Source organism: Ranitomeya variabilis, chromosome 1, assembly GCF_051348905.1.
Source record: "Ranitomeya variabilis isolate aRanVar5 chromosome 1, aRanVar5.hap1, whole genome shotgun sequence".
NCBI classification, from domain to species: Eukaryota; Metazoa; Chordata; class Amphibia; order Anura; family Dendrobatidae; genus Ranitomeya; species Ranitomeya variabilis.
The window spans coordinates 924,379,519-924,403,126 of record NC_135232.1 but is presented as its reverse complement, the minus strand read 5'-3'; the positions used below and the strand labels follow the sequence as shown (position 1 = coordinate 924,403,126).

At 42.9% G+C, this 23,608-nt stretch overlaps 1 protein-coding gene across 4 annotated transcripts in view; it reads right to left on the bottom strand.

The window, feature by feature from the left end:
- Positions 1–23,608, bottom strand: part of LOC143790285 (uncharacterized) — a 213,488-nt gene that overhangs the window by 169,153 nt on the left and 20,727 nt on the right. For all 4 annotated transcript variants that reach the window (XM_077279107.1, XM_077279106.1, XM_077279104.1 and 1 more), the window contains exon 2: positions 3,120–3,526. In XM_077279107.1, coding sequence (XP_077135222.1) covers positions 3,120–3,526 — 407 coding nt within the window. The remainder of the gene's footprint in view (positions 1–3,119; positions 3,527–23,608) is intronic.

The following is a 23,608-nucleotide window of genomic DNA, read 5'->3' as shown; positions in this document are numbered from 1 at the left end:
ACTTAATTTTTGGCCCCCAGTTTTGTATTTTCCCAAGGGTAGCAGGAGAAATTGGACCCCAAAAGATGATGTCCAATTTGTCCTGAGTACGCTGATACCCCATATGTTGGGGTAAACCCCTGTTTGGGCACAAGGGAGAGCTCTGAAGGGAAGGAGCACTGTTTTCCTTTTTCAACGCAGAATTGGCTGGAATTCAGATCGGATGCCATGTCCCGTTTGGAGAGCCCCTGATGTGCCTAAACAATGGAAACCCCCCAATTATAACTGAAACCCTAATCCAAACACACCCCTTACCCTAATCCCAACAGTAACCCTAACCACTCCTCTAACCCAGACACACCCAACCCTATTCCCAACCGTAAATGTAATCCAAACCCTAACCCTATCTTTAGCCCCAACCCTAACTGTAGCCCCAACCCTAGCCCCAACCCTAGCCCTAACCCTAGCCCTAACCCTAGCCGTATCACTAGCCCTATCACTAGCCCTAACACTAGCCGTAACACTAGCCCTAACCCTAATCCTAGCCCTAACCCTAGCCCCAACCCTAGCCCTAACCCTAGCCCCAACCCTAGCCCCAACCCTAGCCCCAACCCTAGCCCCAACCCTAGCCCCAACCCTAACCCTAGCCCTAACCCTTGCCCTAACCCTAGCCCTAACCCTAACCCTAATGGGAAAATGGAAATAAATACATTTTTTAATTTTTCCCTAACTAAGGGGGTGATGAAGGGGGGTTTGATTTACTTTTATAGCGGGTTATTTAGCGGATTTTTATGATTGGCTGCCGTCACACACTGAAAGACGCTTTTCATTGCAAAAAATATTTTTTGCGTTACCACATTTTGAGAGCTGTAATTTTTCCATATTTGAGTCCACAGAGTCATGTGAGATCTTGTTTTTTGCGGGACGAGTTGATGTTATTATTGGTAACATTTTCGGGCACGTGACCTTTTTTGATCGCTTTTTATTCCGATTTTTGTGAGGCAGAGTGATCAAAAACCAGCTATTCATGAATTTCTTTTGGGGGAGGCGTTTATACCGTTCTGCGTTTGGTAAAATTGATAAAGCAGTTTTATTCGTCGGGTCAGTACGATTACAGCGATATCTCATGTATATCATTTTTTTATGTTTTGGCGCTTTTATACGATAAAAACTATTTTATAGAAAAAATAATTATTTTGATATCGCTTTATTCTCAGGACTATAACTTTTTTATTTTTTTGCTGATGATGCTGTCTGGCAGCTCGTTTTTTGCGGGACAAGATGACGTTTTCAGCGGTACCATGGTTATTTATATCAGTCTTTTTGATCGCGTGTTATTCCACTTTTTGTTCGGCGGTATGATAATAAAGCGTTGTTTTTTGACTCGTTTTTTTTTTTTCTTACGGTGTTTACTGAAGGGGTTAACTAGTGTGGCAGTTTTATAGGTTGGGTCGTTACGGACGCGGCGATACTAAATATGTGTACTTTTATTGTTTTTTTATTTTATTTAGCTAAAGAAATGTATTTATGGGAATAATATTTTTTTTTTTTCTTTATTTAGGATATTTTTTTTTTTTTTTTTTTACACACATGTGGGGAATTTTTTTTTAACTTTTTTACTTTGTCCCAGGGGGAGACATTACAGATCATTGATCTGACAGTGTGCACAGCACACTGTCAGATCGACGATCTGCTGTGCAGGGCTGCAGGCTTACCAGCACCTGCTCCGAGCAGGCACTCGGTAAGCCACCTCCCTCCCTGCAGGACCCGGATGCCGCGGCCATCTTGGATCCGGGACCTGCGGCGAGGAGGGAGGTAGGAGACCCTCGGAGCAACGCGATCACATCGCGTTGCTCCGGGGGTCTCAGGGAAGCCCGCAGGGAGACCCTCCCTGCGCGATGCTTCCCTATACCGCCGGTACACCGCGATCATGTTTGAGTGCGGTGTGCCGGGGGTTAATGTGCCGGGGGCGGTCCGTGACCGCTCCTGGCACATAGTGCCGGATGTCAGCTGCGATATGCAGCTGACACCCGGCCGCGATCGGCCGCGCTCCCCCCGTGAGCGCCGCTGATCGGTGATGACCTACTATCCCGTCGGTGGTCATACGGGCCCACCCCACCTCGACGGGATAGTACGTCAGATGTCAGAAAGGGGTTAAGGGTATAAAAATTCAAAGTTGGAAAATTGCGAAATTTTCAAAATTTTCGCCAAATATTCATTTTTTTTTCACAAATAAACGCAAGTTATATCGAAGAAATTTTACCACTATCATGAAGTACAATATGTCACGAGAAAACAATGTCAGAATCGCCAAGATCCGTTGAAGCGTTCCAGAGTTATAACCTCATAAAGGGACAGTGGTCAGAATTGTAAAAATTAGCCCGGTCATTAACGTGCAAACCACCCTTGGGGGTGAAGGGGTTAACCAGTGATTGGATATTCTATTTGGTGCTCATTTTTCTAAACTAATGGATTGGATATATGAGGCTTTTTTTATTAGTTGAATATTGTCTTCGTGTTTTCACAAATGTTTAGTTTTATCATGTCTGTATATTGGTATGTTATAATTAGGACATATCAGGGTCATTGAGGGTAAGCCAACGGTGAGCGGGGCTCCATATCGAAATATTAGGGTGCCAACTACCACGGCAGGGGACGTTATATGCCTACTACCTGCATCCCTCTCACTGTGTCTCTAATGTGATAAGCCCCCCGTTTTATAAGTAGCTAAATAAAACTGTTGTAAATAGCAGGAGGGTATTTTTTAGCTGTTTTTCGTGATTTGGGACCTTAGTATAATTGACATATGAGTTTCTTTAACCGTTGACACTACCAAAGCTTTATCAATCAATAATGCAATCAGACCTAGTCCCATTACCCTGTGGCTGGTGAGCAAAGAAGCTTGGGACTACATGGCAATCTTGGTGATGTTAGCTAAAAATTTGTGAAATTTATCTACAAATTGCTGTCACAGGACTATTTTCCATTTGCAATTTAGCAGTGAAAAAGTGACAAAATTACAGACAGATTGCAGGCAAAATGCAGTTACCCGTGGCTTAAGCTGCAGTCTATTATGATAAAGTCATATGAACTTCACATGTATATGTTCATATAAACATATATAAAACGGATGGACTAACCTTTGAAAGCTGCCCAGTGCAATGCGGTATCTCCTTCCAGGTCACATACATGGACTTTGGCACCTTTCCCAATAAGATAACAACAAAGGGCTGTGTGTCCATATTGAGCAGCGGTGATTAATGGCGTACACCCTTTCTGATCTTCTACGTCTATCAATACTCCTGCTTTCACAAGCAGATCAACCACACATATGTAACCATTGACTGCAGCCCAATGAATGGGATGCTGCGCTGTCTCAGACTGACTTGGCAGATCCACGGGTCCTTTACAGTCTACAAAGAGCCCCATTAGCTCTACAGATCCTGCTAGAGCGGCCCAGTGCACTGGTGTGTGTCCTTTTTCGTCATAATTTTCCAGAACTGAAGGGCCATCCTTATTAATTATTTGCTGGCAGTTCTTTAAGTCACTGTGAAAGAAAGGTAAAATTTCAGTGAGCAGAAAAGTTAATTTACAATCTTAAGTCTTCCTATCTGTGAAAGCAAAGGTTCCATACATAGTTAACTATGGTAAGAAAGAATACCCTTATAGAAGAATGTCTAATATTATAAAATAAGCCTTCTTTATTCTAGAAGTGGCACACTCAACAACTTTTTATGGTGAAACAGCCCACTAGTAGCTTGAAAAGGTAAGACTTGCAATACTGTGATGCTGAGTCACCTCTCACAGACAAGCCGTGGGATGGGATAGTCAAAGGGTCCAAGGCCAGAAGCCAGGAGGATACGTCATGAACAGAAAAAAGAGATAAAGGCGTAGTCAAGTAAAGTTCCGAGGTTAGAATACAAGGAGATAGCGGAGTAGTGCAGTAGGGAATAAACAAACGGATGGCCAGGTTAGTCAATGAGAGATCAACAAACAGGACGCAAGGCACAGAGTGAACAAACCACGCAGTAGGTGAATGTATTCAACTTTCTAAGACCTACATGCTCATATAGATGATTTAAGAGAGTTAATCCTACTTACAGATTCCCTTAAAAGCACCACTCCAGAATGCTTTTTTTCTGCGCTGGAGTAGTGCTTCTAATGTAAAGTCTCTGACTTAAGTCTTATACTTACCAGCTGCCGTAGTCACCTTTTTTGGCTCCACTAGTGTCACGTGGCGCCATCTTGTGATCGCAGCCTCTGCCTCACCAGAAGTCAGAAATGATGAGAACCAGAACGAGGCTCTCATAGACATGTACTGAGTTGTGACCTCCGGCTCACTCCAGCAAACACTGGTTCGATCCGGCAGGTCACAATCTGCTGGAGATAGATGGGAGCAGCGGTAATAGAAGATGAAGACAGCAGTAGATAAGGATAAAAGAGGCAGGGTCCTTAGATTAGTAGTACCACTCCATCTCCAGCACTGCAATAAAAAAAAACGCTGGAGTGGCCCTGCAAGGAATACTACCTTGTTCTAGCAACAGATATTAACATGAAGCTGCCCCTTTACCTTTCCCAAGTGGGTCTGGAAGTGTGTGGCAATTTTGGCAAAGTACCATACCCAAAAATACATGTCCCAGTTGAAACAGAAACTATTTCACATAAAGTAAAGCTGACGTCACACTTAAATATGGAAAATCGGTCCGAGTCTCCCTGCTGAGAGTCACACTAGTGTACTGCGAGCACAATATGATTTCTCACACCTAGCATCCGATTTACATCCGAATGCAGTGCAATTGCAATCCGATTGAAGGTCATTCATCCTTATGTTTATAGTCTTTTCACTAGGCACTGCTCCTAATAGCCAGTTTCCTACTCCACACTGATGAGGGGCAAATACCCCGAAACAGCTGTCTGTGGATGGATACCATGTTTTGGCATAGGTGGTTTTCCTTTATTGGATGCTGCCCTTCCCGTGGTTGTTCCTTCCCGGTGAAAGACTTGGCTATTCATTGCTTGCATTGAGAAACACGTGATGGTGTCTCCGCGGTGTTGGATGTTTTGATCTCCCCGAGGTCATTCATCCTTATGTTTATATGTACTGAGTTGTGACCTCCGGCTCACTCCAGCAAACACTGGTTCGATCCGGCAGGTCACAATCTGCTCGAGATAGATAGGAGCGGCGGTAATAGAAGATGAAGACAGCAGTAGGTAAGGATAAAACAGGCAGGGTCCTTAGATTAGTAGTACCACTCCATCTCCAGCACTGCAATAAAAAAAAACGCTGGAGTGGCCCTGCAAGGAATACTACCTTGTTCTAGCAACAGATATTAACATGAAGCTGCCCCTTTACCTTTCCCAAGTGGGTCTGGAAGTGTGTGGCAATTTTTTGCAATGTACCACACCCAAAAATACATATCCCAGTTGAAACAGAAACTATTTCACATAAAGTAAAGCTGACGTCACACTTAACATATGGAAAATCGGTCCGAGTCTCCCTCCTGAGAGTCACACGAGTGTACTGCGAGCACAATCCGATTTCTCACACCTAGCATCCGATTTACATCCGTCATTTACACATCATTTTCAAAAGGAAATATTCTTCAAAACACACACATCTATATATATAATTGTCTAAGGGGTACTTCCGTCTTTCTGTCGGCAACTTCCGTCACGGATATTAATTCGCTGATTAGTCTCGCCAGCTGCCTGTCATGGCTGCCGCGACCAATCAGCGACGGGCATAGTCCGATTAGTCCCTCCCTACTCCCCCGCAGTCACAGCTCACACAGGGTTAATGCCAGCGGTAACAGACCGCGTTATGCCGCCGGTAACTCACTCCGTTACCGCCGCTATTAACCCTGTGTGACCAAGTTTTTACTATTGAGGCTGCTTGAGGCTCAATAGTAAAAACATCTAATGTTATAAATAATAATAAAAAAATAACAAATCATTATATACTCACCTTCCGCCGCCTTTCCGACGCTCCGGTGACCGGTCCATGCAAGCGGCAGGTTCCAGTGCTAAGGTTGGTGTGCGACAAGGACCTGCCGTGATGTCACGGTCATGTGACCGCGACGTCATCACACCCTCGGACCGGAAGCTGCCGCCTGAACCGAACACAGGCGGCAGAACTACAAGGGGCCCCTTGGAAGGTGAGTATATGTTTATTTTTTATTTTTTAACCTGTGACATACGTGGCTGGGCAATATACTACGTGGCTGGGCAATATACTACGTGGCTCTGTGCTGTATACTACGTCACTGTGCAATATACTACGTGGCTCTGTGCTGTATACTACGTCAATGGGCAATATACTACGTCACTGGGCAATATACTTCGTCACTGGGCAATATACTACGTCACTGGGCAATATACTACGTAACTGCGCAATATACTACGTAACTGGGCAATATACTACGTGGCTGTATACTACGTCGCTGTGCAATATACTACATGGCTTTGTGCTGTATACTACGTAACTGGGCAACATACTACGTCACGGGGCAATATACTACGTCACTGGGCAATATACTACATCACTGGGCAATATACTACATCACTGGGCAATATACTACGTGGCTGTGCAATATACTACATAACTGGGCAATATACTACGTGGCTGTGCAATATACTACGTCACTGGGCAATATACTACGTAACTGGGCAGTATACTACGTCACTGGGCAATATACTATGTCACTGGGCAATATACTACGTCACTGGGCAATATACTATGTCACTGGGCAATATACTACGTCACTGGGCAATATACTACGTGGACATGCATATTCTAGAATACCCGATGCGTTAGAATCGGGCCACCATCTAGTATATATATATTTATTAAAAGCCGGCAATTCAACTGCCACATACAGTATAAATAAAGAGTGACAGGTTAGAATAGAATAGATGTGTGTATATATATATATATATATATATATATATATGGAGGGCGGTAATGTCAAGATGGGGGCAGGCATACGGCGCTGTTGTTGCCCAATGCCATCCTGTGATAATCTAATGACTTTTGCTTCAGGGGACTCATGTGCTTGATGCCTACGTTTATATGCATTGTTTTTGTCCCAGCGATGCTGTTGCTCTTTAAGAGTCTCAATTGCCCTTTGTTGTCTTCGACATTGTGCCTTTGCTGCTTTCCTTTCATTGTCATTGGCGTACTTTTTATGAGGAGCCATCTTGGAGTTGCTATTTGCTTTTTAACCCCTTTCTGCCATTTGACGTACTATTCCGTCCTTGTGGGGTGGGCCCTACTTCCCAAGGACGGAATAGTACGTCCAGCGCGATCAGCCGCGCTCACGGGGGGGAGCGCGGCTGATCGCGGCCGATCGCGGCCGGGTGTCAGCTATTGCAGCTGACATCCAGCACTATGTGTCACGGACCGCCCCCAGCACATTAACCCCTGGCACACTGCGATCAAACATGATCACAGTGTTCCGGCGGTATAGGGAAGCATCGCGCAGGGAGGGGGCTCCCTGCGTGCTTCCCTGAGACGATCGGTACAAGACGATGTGCTCACCTTGTAACGAGCGTCTCCTCCCTTCAAGCCCCGGGTCCAAAATGGCCGTGGGGCTGCATCCGGGTCCTGAAGGGAGGTGGCTTCACAGCGCCTGCTCAGAGCAGGCACTGGGAAGCCTCCAGCAGTGCACGTCAGATCGCTGATCTGACACCGTGCACAGCAAAGTGTCAGATTAGCGATCTGTCACTTTACTGCGATGCCTCCCCCTGGGGCAAAGTAAAAAAAAACAACAATATACATGTGTAAAAAAAAAAAAAATCCTAAATAAATAATAATAATAAAAAAATATTGTTCCAATAAATACATTCCTTTATCTAAATAAAAAAAACAATAAAAGAACACATTGTTAGTATCGCTGCGTCCATAACGACCCGACCTATAAAACTGTCCCACTAGTTAACCCCTTCAGTGAACACCGTAAAAAAAAAAAAAAAAAAACGAGGCAAAAAACAACGCTTTATTATCATACCGCCGAACAAAAAGTGGAATAGCACGCGATCAAAAAGACGGAAATAAATAACCATGGTACCGCTGAAAACGTCATCTTGTCCCGCAAAAAACGAGCCGCCATACAGCATCATCAGCGAAAAAATAAAAAAAGTTATAGTCCTCAGAATAGTGATGCAAAAATATTTTTTTTTCTATAAAATAGTTTTTATTGTATAGAAGCGCCAAAACATGAAAAAATGATATAAATGAGGTATCGCTGTAATCGTACTGACCCGAAGAATAAAACTGCTTTATCCATTTTACCAAACGCGGAATGGTATAAACGCCCCCCCAAAAGAAATTCATGAATAGCTGTTTTTTTGTCATTCTGCCTCACAAAAATCGGAATAAAAAGTGATCAAAAAATGTCACGTGCCTGAAAATGTTACCAATAAAAACATCAACTCATCCCGCAAAAAAACAAGACCTCACATGACTCTGTGGACCAAAATATGGAAAAATTATAGCTCTCAAAATGTAACGCAAAAAACATTTTTTGCAATAAAAAGCGTCTTTTAGTGTGTGACGGCTGCCAATCAAAAATCTGCTAGAAAACCCGCTATACATAGTAAATCAAACCCCCCTTCACCACCCCCTTAGTTAGGGAAAAAATTAAAAATGTAAAAAATGTATTTATTTCCATTTTCCCATTAGGGTTAGGGCTAGGGTTAGGGTTAGGGCTAGGGTTAGGGCTAGGGTTGGGGCTAGGGTTAGGGCTACAGTTAGGGTTGGGGCTAAAGTTAGGGTTAGAGTTGGGGCTAAAGTTAGGGTTGGGGCTAAAGTTAGGGTTAGGATTACATTTATGGTTGGGAATAGGGTTGGGATTAGGGTTAGGGGTGTGGTTAGGGTTACCGTTGAGATTAGGGTTAGGGGTGTGTTTGGATTAGGGTTTCAGTTATAATTGGGGGGTTTCCACTGTTTAGGCACATCAGGGGCTCTCCAAACGCGACATGGCGTCCGATCTCAATTCCAGCCAATTCTGCGTTGAAAAAGTAAAACAGTGCTCCTTCCCTTCCGAGCTCTCCTGTGCGCCCAAACAGGGGTTTACCCCAACATATGGGGTATCAGCGTACTCAGGACACATTGGACAACAACTTTTGGGGTCCAATTTCTCCTGTTACCCATGGGAAAATACAAAACTGGGGGCTAAAAAATAATTTTTGTGAAAAAAAAGGATTTTTTACTTTCACGGCGAAAAAATATGATTTTTTATTTTTACGGCTCTGCGTTATAAACTTCTGTGAAGCACTTGATGGGTCAAAGTGCTCACCACACATCTAGGTAAGTTCCTTAGGGGGTCTACTTTCCAAAATGGTGTCACTTGTGGGGGGTTTCAATGTTTAGGCACATCAGGGGCTCTCAAACGCAACATGGCGTCCCATCTCATTTCCAGTCAATTTTGCATTGAAAAGTCAAACGGCGCTCCTTCCCTTCCGAGCTCTCTCTTGCGTCCAAACAGTGGTTTACCCCCACATATGGGGTATCAGCGTACTCAGGAGAAATTGTACAACAACGTTTGGAGTCCAAATTCTTCTCATACCCTTGGGAAAATAAAAAACTGGGGGCAAAAAGTTCATTTTTTGTGAAAAAATATGATTTTTTATTTTTACGGCTTTGCATTATAAACTTCCGTGAATCACTTAATGGGTCAAAGTGCTCACCACACATCTAGATAAGTTCCTTAGGGGGTCTACTTTCCAAAATGGAAAGCTCGCTTCTGAGCTCTGCCATGTGCCCAAACAGTGGTTTACCCCCACATATGGGGTATCGGTGTACTCAGGACAAATTGTACAACAACTTTTGGGGTCTATTTTCTCCTGTTACTCTTGGTAAAATAAAACAAATTGGAGCTGAAGTAAATTTTTTGTGTAAAAAAGTTAAATGTTCATTTTTATTTAAACATTCCAAAAATTCCTGTGAAACACCTGAAGGGTTAATAAAAAAAATGGTGTTGTAAAAATGAGAAATTGCTGGTCAACTTTTAACCCTTATAACTCCCTAACAAAAAAAAATTTTGGTTCCAAAATTGTGCTGATGTAAAGTAGACATGTGGGAAATGTTACTTATTAAGTATTTTGTGTGACATATCTCTGTGATTTAATTGTATAAAAATTCAAAGTTGGAAAATTGCAAAATTTTCAAAATTTTCGCCAAATTTCTGTTTTTTTCACAAAGAAACGCAGGTAATTTCAAAGAAATTTTACCACTATTATGAAGTACAATATGTCACTAGAAAACATTGTCAGAATCACCGGGATCCGTTGAAGCGTTCCAGAGTTATAACCTCATAAAGGGACAGTGGTCAGAATTGTAAAAATTGGCCCAGTCATTAACGTGCAAACCACCCTTGGGGGTAAAGGGGTTAAAGGTGTTTTCCCACGAACAAAAGTTTGTATTAAAAATTGTCTGTGTCTGACCGTGTACCGAATATACCACAACTCCTGGGCAGGGGAGAAAGCAAAAGACAATACTGACATTCAGTGAATTATTTTACCTCACAAAATGAATCCACTGTGATCCCCTGCTGTAATGTCAGTATTGTCTTTTGCTTCCTCCCCTGCCCAGGAGTTGTGGTATGCTCCGTACATCATCAGACACACTCACCCCTGTGTCTGACCATGTACAGAACATATGACAGCTCCTGGGCAGGGGAGGAAGCAAAAGACAATACTGGCATTACAGCAGGAGATCGCAGAGGATACATTTTGTGAGGTAAAATATTTTTTTTAAAACAGTCACTGAAATATTTTACCTCATAAAATGAATCCACTGTGATCCCCTGCTGTAATGTCAGTATTATCTTTTGCTTCCTCCTCTGCCCAGGAGATGTGGTATGCTCCGTACACGGTCAGACACAGTTAATTTTTAAAATGAACTTTCGTTCGTGGGAAACCTCTTTAATGTGACTGGCTTCCTCTGCCTGTAGACACGTCGCGTATCTGCCGCCGGGATCAGCCGAATGATTCACTGCACCTGTGGGTAATTCACGCAGGCGCAGTAAATCAGACCGCCACCATCTTTGTGCAGACAGATAGCGTTGGTCACATTAAAACTGCACTTGCACTCCTCCTGTACAAAGATGGAGGCAGAGAGTGAATTATTTGGCTGATCCCGGCGGCGGCGTGTTCGCGATGGTGTTCTGCTGGTGGTACCATGTAGGAGGCTGCGTGAGTGTGTGTGGTGCGTATGGCATATAGAGTGTGTGTGGTGCGATGGTGTTCCACTGGTGGTACCGTGCAATAGGTCGGTACCAGCAGCAGTTTCCAAATTGAGACACCCATCACTTGGGTGTCCCAATATGGCGGTCGATGAACTTGCTCCACTTGGAATTCTGGAATACGGTGACATCGGGACAGAACAGGAAATTAAAACATTACAAGGCAATTATATAAATATATTTATATTGCATAGATAGTATAGAACTCTGCGTTATTGAGTTATAAAGCATAGCTACCAGGAATTACATATGGTAGGAGTCTCCCTGCACAGATAAAATCCAGCACAACCCAGTGGCGCTGCCGCCGTTCCATTTAGAGCTTTGAGCGGAAAGTTATGGACATCTACGGTTCCGGCCGAAAAACTATGCTCTGAGATATGGGAGGCTGCCCAGCCCAGAGGGTGGCGCAGCATGTGGGAGGGAGCAGCCTAGGGGATAATAGGCAGCTCCTCATTTTTGGAGTCAGTCTTTCTACTGGCAGGAGGCCCGTTAGCTCATGCAGCCAGAGAATCACGTAACAAAGATTTGGACCTGTGATCCATCAATGCCTCGCGGAATCGCACAGGGGAAGGAGTGTGTCGACTTCGCTTACCTCTGGAGAGGGGAGAGAAGTACACAGCAGGAACCGGCTCTCTGGCGCCACCACTTGCCCCAGGTCAGTCAGGGAACTGCACCGAGGGCTAATAGTGGCTGGAAAGGCTTTCTATACAGGTACGAGTTATTGAGGCGTATAATAGCCGACTGAGTGTGTTGACGTGGGGATTTGTGAATCCGAGATAAATGAGCAGCCCAAGATTAATTTTATATTTAATTGCCAAAAGGCGCACTAGAAAAATACAGGTATACAGTATATACAAAAGCAAATATACAAGTATACAGGAGTGTAGTACAAGGGTAGGCTATAGATAGCTTTCAATTACAGTGTTATGTAGCATGTGACCACAGGGAGGTGCTGATGGATCACAAGTCCAAATCTTTGTTATGTGATTCTCTGGCTGCCCCAACCCCTGGGCTGGGCAGCCTCCCTCCTGCCATATCTGAGAGCATGGTTTTCCGGCTGGAACCGTGGATGTCCATAACTTTCCGCCTGAAGCGCTAAATGGAACGGTGGCAGCACCACTAGGTTCTGCTGGATTTTATATGTGCAGGGTGACCAAATATGCCTACCATTTCTAATTCCTGGTAGCTATGCTTTATAACTCAATAATGCAGAGTTCTACAGGTGGCTGCAGGGTACAGGCATGTGGGGAAGGAATGCCAATTCCGATTATGTGCTCGGCTAGGCTCAGAGATATTGCATTCTGTTATTATAGGTCATTTTCCGGATTCAATACCTCAGAGCCCTGTGCTGGTCTGCGATCTGTAGTGCTATGATGTCTGCTTGAGTCAAACAAAAGACTCCAGTTGGCTGGTCCTGCACAAGAATTCACACCCCTGTGATAATTGCGGAACTAGGTCCTGGGAGACGCAGGGTCTATGGTCTTTCGGCCCCTTGGAAAGATCTTCAAAGGCCTATTTGCTTGTGCTAATTAAAGAAAAATATGGGTCTGCTCTGTCCAAGGAAGTGCCTTCGCTGGATAATGAGGTTCCATTGAATAAGGTGTATTTGACTTCCCTTATGGCCTGGGGGAATGCAAAGGGTGGGGCTGAGTTTGGAGCAAATATTTTTGTGAGCACCGTGGGAAGTGAGTTCATTGGCCGTGAACTCGCAGGACCTGTCAGACGGCACCGCGAGCAGGTGAAATTTCTCATACTTGAGGTGCCCTCAGACAGGGAATAGCAATTCACAGGGAGACACTGAGCACATGGTGCTCAGTGTCGACTGGATGACAGGCTGTATGGACGCATCATGCATCCATACAGCCTGCAATCTAGATGTAGCAGAGCTGGACCCATCATAGGACAAATGATTTTAAAAACATCTCTGCTGAAAGGTGAGGAATACGGTTGTTTTTTTACCTCTTTTGCATATGACGAGGGCATCGGGGGAATGGGTGAGGTCGTAAGTATGGTTTAGTTAAGAATATTAAAGGAGGCTGTGTCATTCTTTCAATGAAAGGACTTTTTTTCTGGGTGTCTGTGTTTTCTTACAATGTGAATATGGGGTTTGTAATGGGGGCGTCTTATTGATGCCTCTCCATTACTAACCTCGAGGCTTGATGTCACCTGACAATACAAAAGTCAAATCAACCCTCCCAACTATCACCCCACTTGCCACCGTTACAAGGCAAGTAGGAAGAGTGAGGTTAAGTGCCAGAATTGGCGCATCTTAGAGATGTGCCTTTTCTGGGGCGGCTGAGAGCTGATGTTTTTAGCTTGTGGGGGCAGTATCCATGGCCCCTTTCTAGGCTATTAATATCATCCCGCAGCTGTCTGCATAGCCTTTGTTGGTTATTAATTATAGGGGACCCCACATCATTTTTTTGGGGGGGTCCCCCATTTCAATAGCCAGTAAAAGGCTAATTATACAGCTGTGAGATGATATTAATAGCCTGGGAAGCTCCATGGGTATTACCCCCTTCCCAGGCTATAAACATCTGCCTCCAGCTGTCGGATTTCCTCTGCTGGTTACGAAAATTGCACGGGAGCCCACGTCATTTTTTTTTCGACAAATCTTTTTTTAATGAAATACATGTACAGTAAGCTGCACAAACACTGTACTAATTGTATATGACAGACATCTATATATCTACCTACTCTATTTGTATTTACTGTATGTAATCCATCTCTTTTATCCCTTCGGCTCCTGCAGTGATTTTACAGAACACGGCAGATGAATTGTCGGCTTTTCTTCTATATATGTATCTAAGTAATATAAATACATGTATATATGTGTGTGTCACTGACATCTATATATCCATATATTCTATGTGTGTATATATATATATATATATATATATATATATATATATATACATATATATATATATATATATATATATATATATATATATATATATATATCCTTTCTATCTATTCTATGTTAACCTGTCACTCTGTGACTTTACTGTATGCAGCACATGAATTGCCGGCTTTTCAAAGGACACTGGTGCGTAAAAATCGGACATTGGTCCGATTGCTGTGCGATTTTGTTTCTCGCACCCATAGGCTTGCATTGGTGAGTCTTGGCCGAGTTTCGGTGACAATTGCAGCATGCTTTGATTTTACACGCACGCTGAATACGCCGGAGAAAATAAACGGTAATGTGAGCTGACCCATAGATTAACACTGGTCCAAGTGCTATTCGATGTTATCTCGCATAGCACTCGCCCGTATTCTACGGTAGTGTGAATTCGGCCTTAATTTTTCCTTTTTATTGTAGGAGCTGTGGGAATGAGATGACCTATCCATGTAGCTAAAGGTGACGCTATTCAGCTCAGGCCTATTTGACAGATAATTACCGCATATACTCGAGTATAAGCCGAGATTTTTAGCCCAAAAAAATGGTCCGAAGGTGCCCCTCTCAGCTTATACTCGAGTCATGGTCAGCGGGTGGTTGGCGGGTTAGGGGGAGCGACGATGGTCACATACTCACCTGCTCCTGGCGCTCCGGACGCGGTCCCTGCATTTCCCATGGTCTCCGGCGCCGGCAGCTTCTTCCACTGTTCAGCGGTCACGTGGTACCGCTCATTAAAGTAATGAATATGGACTCCAACCCCATAGGGGTGAAGCCACATATTCATTCCTGTAATGAGCGGTACCAGTGACTGCTGAACAGAGGAAGAGCTGCAGGTGCCGGAGACCATCTGTCCGGGAGAAGCTGACAGTGTTCCGCGTCCTCTTGCTGTGACTGTTCAGGTCAGAGGGCACAATGACGTATTGGTATTGGTGTGCGCGCCGCCCTCTGCCTGAACAGTCAGTGCGGAGAGATGGGACGCTGAGGAGCAGCGGGCAGCGACGAGAGGTGAGTATGTCATTTTTTTTTATTGCAGCAGCAGCATTATATGTGGCACATTGTTATATGGAGCATCTATGGGACCATAATGAACTGTATGCATAATTATATGTGGCACATTGTTATATGGAGCATCTTATGGGGCCATAAAGAACTGTATGGAGCATTACATGTGGCACATTGTTATATGGAGCATCTTATGGGGCCATAAAGAACTGTATGGAGCATTATATGTGGCACATTGTTATATGAAGCATCTTATGGGGCCATAGTGAACTGTATGGAGTATTATATGGGGCACATTGTTATGTGGAGCATCTTATGGGGCCATAAAGAACTGCATGGAGCATTATATGGGGCACATTGTTATGTGGAGCATATATGGGGCCATAATGAACTGCATAGAGCATTACATGTCGCACATTGTTACTGTATATGGAGCATCTATGGGGCCATAATGAACTGTATGGCGCATTATATGTAGCATATTTCTATATGAAGCAGCTTATGGGGCCATAATGAACTGCATGGAGCCTTACACGTGACACATTGTTATATGGAGCATCTTATGGGGCCATAATGAACTGCATGGAACATTATATGTGGCACATTGCTATATGGAGCATCTATGGGGCCATAATGAACTGCATGGAGCATTACATGTGGCACATTGTTATATGGAGCATCTATGGGGCCATAATGAACTCTATGGAACATTATATGTGGCACAGTTTTATATGGAGCATCTTATGGGGCCATAATGAACTGTATGCATAATTATATGTGGCACATTGTTATATGGAGCATCTTATGGGGCCATAAAGAACTGTATGGAGCATTACATGTGGCACATTGTTATATGGAGCATCTTATGGGGCCCATAAAGAACTGTATGGAGCATTATATGTGGCACATTGTTATATGAAGCATCTTTTGGGGCCATAGTGAACTGTATGGAGTATTATATGGGGCACATTGTTATGTGGAGCATCTTATGGGGCCATAAAGAACTGCATGGAGCATTATATGGGGCACATTGTTATGTGGAGCATCTTATGGGGCCATAATGAACTGCATAGAGCATTACATGTCGCACATTGTTACTGTATATGGAGCATCTATGGGGCCATAATGAACTGTGTGGCGCATTATATGTAGCATATTTCTATATGAAGCAGCTTATGGGGCCATAATGAACTGCATGGAGCCTTACACGTGACACATTGTTATATGAAGCATCTTATGGGGCCATAATGAACTGCATGGAACATTATATGTGGCACATTGCTATATGGAGCATCTATGGGGCCATAATGAACTGCATGGAGCATTACATGTGGCACATTGTTATATGGAGCATATATGGGGCCATAATGAACTCTATGGAACATTATATGTGGCACATTTTTATATGGAGCATCTTATGGGGCCATAATGAACTGTATGCATAATTATATGTGGCACATTGTTATATGGAGCATCTTATGGGGCCATAAAGAACTGTATGGAGCATTACATGTGGCACATTGTTATATGGAGCATCTTATGGGGCCATAAAGAACTGTATGGAGCATTATATGTGGCACATTGTTATATGAAGCATCTTATGGGGCCATAGTGAACTGTATGGAGTATTATATGGGGCACATTGTTATGTGGAGCATCTTATGGGGCCATAAAGAACTGCATGGAGCATTATATGGGGCACATTGTTATGTGGAGCATCTTATGGGGCCATAATGAACTGGATAGAGCATTACATGTCGCACATTGTTACTGTATATGGAGCATCTATGGGGCCATAATGAACTGTATGGCGCATTATATGTAGCACATTTCTATATGGAGCAGCTTATGGGGCCATAATGAACTGCATGGAGCCTTACACGTGACACATTGTTATATGGAGCATCTTATGGGGCCATAATGAACTGCATGGAACATTATATGTGGCACATTGCTATATGGAGCATCTATGGGGCCATAATGAACTGCATGGAGCATTACATGTGGCACATTGTTATATGGAGCATCTATGGGGCCATAATGAACTCTATGGAACATTATATGTGGCACATTTTTATATGGAGCATCTATGGGGCCATAATGAACTCTATGGAACATTATATGTGGCACATTTTTATATGGAGCATCTTATGGGGCCATAATCAGCATTTGTGCAGCATTATATGGGCCAAATATCTGTATGGAGCATCTTATGGCGCCATAATCAGCATGTGTGCAGCATTATATGGGGCATATTTTAATATGGGGCATATTTTAATATGGAGCAACTTATGGGGCCCATCATAAATTTTATGGAGCATTATATGGGGCGTATTTTGTATGGAGCATCTTATGAGGCCCATCATGAACTGTATGGAGCATTATATGGGGCTCCTGATTCAATATGGATATTCAAAAACACTTAAAACCTCCCTCTAGTGTTAGGGTCGTGACCGACCCGTTTTAGGTTTTAAATGCATACAAATTCTACATACATTTGTTTATTGCATCAAGACTTTTTCACTTTTTCAGGAACTTATTTTAAAACAAAATACAATAAAATAAAACTATTTTACTAAATTGTAAAATGCTCTTATTAAAATTATAACATTTGTGTTGGGGTGAATTTCGACCCAGGTCTAATATAAGAGTAAAAAAAACAATAATAAGTCCCAAAACTGAACTCATAAACACAATATAAACCAACAGCCCACAGCCAGCTCTACCTCCAACAACTTGAGTTAGGGACATGTCCAGGCATGTATGGCCAAATCAGCTTAGAGTTGGTACTTTGCAGAATATACATCTCCAGTTGACACATGCAACAATGAGGAGAAGATTTGATGTAAGCCAAATTCTGGATTATATCTTAGATGATAATGAATCAGAGGACATACAGCAGCAAACTGATACAGATGAACAGGTTTCTGAGGAGGAAGATGATGTGGAGTATCAGCCGGAAGACACAGACAGTTCTGATCAGTCTGATGAGGTCACTGGTGCTGAAGCTGCTCCCGCTGAAAGATTCAAATCCAAAAGTGGCAAGATCAGTTGGAGCTCAGTACCTCCAGATGTACATGGCAGGGCAGATGCTGCAAATGTCATAAAAATGACCCCTGGGATCACAAGGTTTGCTGTGACAAGAGTAAGTGACATCAAGACATGTTTTGATCTGTTTATGCCATTGTCAATAAAAAAAAGTCATTATTGCTATGACAAACCTTGAAGGAAAAAAAGTCCACGGCAACATGTGGAATGACCTTCATGATGATGTCCTGGATGCCTACATTGGTGTTCTTCTCCTTGCTGGAGTGTACAAATCCTGCAATGAGGCCACTGATAGTCTCTGGGACGCATCGACAGGCAGGAATATTTTCCGGGCAACATTGTCACTTCAAAAGTTTCCAATTATATCAAGAGTCCTCAGATTTGACAACAGAGACACCAGAACAAAATCTGACAAACTTGCTCCCATCAGGGATGTTTGGGAGAAATGGGTGCAGCTCCTTCCACTGATGTTCAACCCAGGGCCAGAGGTGACAGTAGACGAACGTTTTCTCCCTTTCCGTGGAAAATGCCCCTTCCGGCAATACATGCCAAGTAAGCCAGGCAAATACGGCATAAAAATCTGGGCAGCCTGTGATGCAAAAACTAGCTATGCATGGAATCTACAGATTTACACAGGCAAGTCTGCAAGCGGCATCCCTGAAAAAAAAACAAGGAAAACATGTAGTCCTCGATATGACTACTGGACTGCAGGGTCACAACATTACTTGTGTCAATTTTTTTACCAGCTATGACCTTGGACAAGAACTTCTCAGGAGGAAAATCACCATGGTGGGCACAGTGAAAAAAAACAAACCTGAGCTGCCCGCTGAATTGTTGCAGATGAAGGACAGGGCTCCACTTTCCTTAAAGTTTGTTTTTACAGACACCACCACTGCTGTTTCATACTGCCCCAAAAAACGCTGGAATGTGGTACTGATGTCCACACTTCACAAAGATGCAGCTGTGTCATCACGAAGTGACAAAAAGCCCAGAATCATCCTGGACTATAACAAAAACAAAGGAGGAGTGGACCAACCTGGACAAGCTGACTGCGACCTACACTTGCCAGCGAATGACTAGGAGATGGCCAATGGTTGTATTTTACAACATCCTTGATGTGTCAGCATGCAATTCATTTGTGTTGTGGACCCACATTCACCAAGAATGGAATTCAAATAAAAAAAACAAGCGGGGGATGTTTCTTGAGGAACTAGGAAGATTCCTTGTCAAGGCGCACATTGACCAAAGGGAACGAGTGCCCCGAGACCCAGCCGCTGCAGCCTTGGTCCGACAACTCCAGAGCTCAACAAGTGCTTCGTCCACACCCACAGCAACACAAAGAGCATCATCACCAGCATCCTCCTCAACCAGGCCTGCCTCAACATCAACCACAACAGCCACAACCCCAGTGAGACCACCTGATTCTAAAAGAAAGAGGTGTCAGGTCTGCCCAAGCAATAAGGACAGAAAGACAAAAACACATCGTGCTTCGCCTGCAAAAAATACCTCTGCAAAGAACACACAAAAAGTGTCACTTTTTGCCACACATGCATCTAAATACTAATGCATCTAAAAACTAGTACTTGATTTCTGTTGATTTGATTTGCTTGATTGATTGTTGTTTGTTTGTTTGACCTAGAAAAGCTACTTTTTATTATTATTGCTATTAATGTTAATATAATTTTCATCTTTTATTTGTATTAAAGTTCTATAAAAAAAAATCTGTTTTTTGCCTTTTTCATAAAGTAGTTAGATATGGGTCAAAATTGAGCCGTAACGCCATAGATGTTACTAGAGTTAATAATATAAAATATATATATGTATATTTTTTTTACATTTAAGAAATGTGTTCTAAAACCCTTCAGTAATAGTCAGGTAATATAACAAACTTTTTTAAGTTTATATTATTCTCTTGAGGTTCATTTGACAATATTTTTATATTGAAAATGAAGGGTATGCTCTCAAATGAAAGGCCCAGGGGGCCACAACAAAAATATTAAAATCAATCCTTCCATGGATGAGAAACCCTAACAAGGTAACTAAGAGGTAAGAAACAAATTGGATCATAAATAACTGTTTTTAGGGTATCCTAGGGGTGATTTAAGACACGGGTCAAAACCGACCCGTTAACATAAGAAAGAGTACCAGAAAGCTAACACTATTAACCTACTGATGTCTCAATTAATTTTACTTTTATTGGTATCTATTTTTATTTTTGACATTTACCGGTAGCAGCTGCATTTTCCACCCTAGGCTTATACTCGAGTCCATAAGTTTTCCCAGTTTTCTGTTGCAAAATTAGGGGGGTCGGCTTATACTCGGGTCGGCTTATACTCGAGTATATACGGTACATGTCTGTACAGTCCATATATTCTGACAACAGATCATACAGATTGTACACAATCTACTATATAATCATCTAATTCTGTCTGTTTGTCTGTAACGGAAATCCTGTGTCGCTGATTGGTTGCGCCAGCCGCCCGCGATCAATCAGCGACTGGCGCAGTCCAGCCGCGAATTGGCGCAGGATTTGAACCACGCTGCGCTGATTGATCGCGCCCGGCCGGCCAATCAGCGATATTGGCGCGGGATTTAAACCACTACATACATATTCTAGAATACCCGATGCGTAAGAATCGGGCCACCATCTAGTCATATCATAATCATTGGGTCCATATTTTACGAAAATAGTGAGAAGACATATACAGCAATCATAATCTTATATAAACCTGGATTTTGTAGTGATTTTTTTTAATAACAATTACATAAAAAAACTGCTTACGCTCTAATGTAAATTACGGTAAATGGTAACTGTATTTCTGCACACAATTGACAACATATTGTGAGTCTTTTCATGTAGGTTTCTCCCATGGTGAATATGCCATATTTATATTCCAGTAAGGCTTCATGCTTCTATTCCAGCTAATGAGCTGAAATTCCTCTCCAGTCATTGTAATGGTTTAAATGGGTTTCGGTGCCTACTTTAAGAAATCCATTAGTCCCCCATTCATAACACCTACAGATACACTGTGCATATGTGCATGCAGGGCATGGCTATTTTTCCTAAGCAGTAAGTATTACTGCATGACTTATGCTAGACAGTAAGAAAGCCACAGCCTGAACCCCCTGGCGTCAATGCAGAAAAGTGAAAAAGCTTCACTCCTGAACAGTACCTGAATGAGCTGCTGTGCTTGTGTAAACAATGGAAAGGACCCCTCATGGTGCTAATCAACAAGGTTCCTTACTGATCAAATTTAAGTTCTGTAAAAACTCCTTTAATGGGAAGTTCTGTATTTCTGCATACAGCTCTTTTTAACATTCACAATCTGAGGAATCTGCAACTGAGGCCGGCGTCACACTAGCGAGTTTTACGGACGTATGAGAGGCGCAGAAAATACGCATTGCACACGGTACAGTGATTCTCTATGGCCCAGCTCCTATCTGGCATATTTTACGCATCAGTATTTTACGGTCTTGTACGGTCGTAGAAAATCGCAGCATGCTGCGTTTGTCAGCGTATTGCGCAAAAAATACGCCAATGAAAGTGTCTACAATAAAATAAATGTCTACACATAGTATAGGTATATATATATATATATATCATTGAGACACACATTCTATATATGTTTAATACAGCGCAAGATAGCTTAAAAGCCGGTAATTCAATTGCCGGCTTTTGCTATCTCCTTCACAAACCCGACAGGATATGAGACATGGATTACATACAGTAAACCATCTCATATCCCTTATTTTTTTACATATTCCTCTTTACTAATGTTAGAAGTGTATGTGTAAATTTGGTGGCTCTGTTTAAATAAAGGGTTAAATCACGGAAAAAATTGGCGTGGGCTCCCGCGCAATTTTCTCCGCCAGAGTGGGAAAGCCAGTGCCTGAGGGCAGATATTACTAACCTAGAGTGGGACCATGGTTATTGGCCTCCCTGGCTAAAAACATCTGCCCCAGCCACCCCAGAAAAGGCACATCTGGAAGATGCACCTATTCTGGCACTTAGCCTCTCTCTTCCCACTCCCGTGTAGAGGTGGGATATGGGGTAATAAAAAGTTAATGTCACCTTGCTATTGCAAGGTGACATTAAGCCAGGTTAATAATTCCCACGCTCGAGTTCATATGAGGTTATACCAGCAAGGAGCGCAGCACCGCAAGTCTAGGTAGCTACGTTCCCCTGCTTCCATTCATTCCCCAGATTTTACAGTCAGGAGCACAGCTGCATTAGCAGAGCTCCCATGGATCCATTGTGCTCCCATGGATCCATTGTGTGTCCGTTTTGCAAGCCGGCGAGAAAATCTCGGCCTACGGATGCCATACGGATTACATACGGAGGTTTACATACAAAATACGCTGCCACACCCTGCCTACGGGTGACATACGGATCACTATTTTGGGAACATTTCTGTGTATTACGGCTGTAAAAAATGGACCGTATTTTCATACGCCTAGTGTGACGCCGGCCTGAGACTCCGGAGGACACCTAAGATGCAGAAATGATCAGAGTAATGTTATCATTGGAATCATTTCCTTCAGCAGTAGCAGTGCTTCTAATATTATGTCTACCAGGGAATTCAATTCTGCATCACTTTACGTCATGTATCACCAGCCAAATACAGATACCGTTTAAGAAAGATAGCCCCATTCACAGAGCACACTGGCTGATATCATTACACAGTGGAGAATCAATCCTACACTTACCATCTCCAAAGTAAGATAGGCATACTGCGTTATTTTCTAGCGTTTTTTTTCTAGCGTTTTTTTTTCTAGCAGCTTCACTCTTAAAAATGCTGTAAAAAGAGCTCACAAAGTGCTCAAAAGAATCTCCCCTATAAATTTCTATGAAAAATCAATTTGCTGTTCATATGTTTAGGCTTCTGAGCACCTTTTAAACACTTCAGGCTTACAAAATCATATGGCTGGAGAGAAGAAATTGCATGGCACTTCTTAGAAATGGCTCCTAATAGAAAATTCTCCAAACTAGACACTGCCCAATCCAAAGGCTGCAAAACGGAGTTCAGGGAAAGAAAACACTGCAGAAATGCTTGAACATTTTTTTTTTAAAATGCTGCAGAAAATGATTCAGGAAAGCAAAAAATGTCTCCCTAAAACCCTCTCCTGAAACAGTGTCGCAAAGCACCCCATAAAATGAACATTGCTGTGTACAAGTTCCATCTCATGTCACGTCTCTTAACCACTTCAGAATTTGGAAACTCTGAAGCGATTAAAGGGAACCTGTCAGCAGATTTTGCCACTATAAGATGCGGCCACTGCCTTTCAGGGGTTATCTACAGCATTCTATAATGCTGTAGATAAGCCCCTGGTCCGACCTGCAAGTGAAGAAATATAAGTTATATTATACTCACCCGGGGGGCGGTCCGGTCTGATGGGTGTCGCAGGTCTGGGTCCGTTTCCCGATGGGAGAGATTGG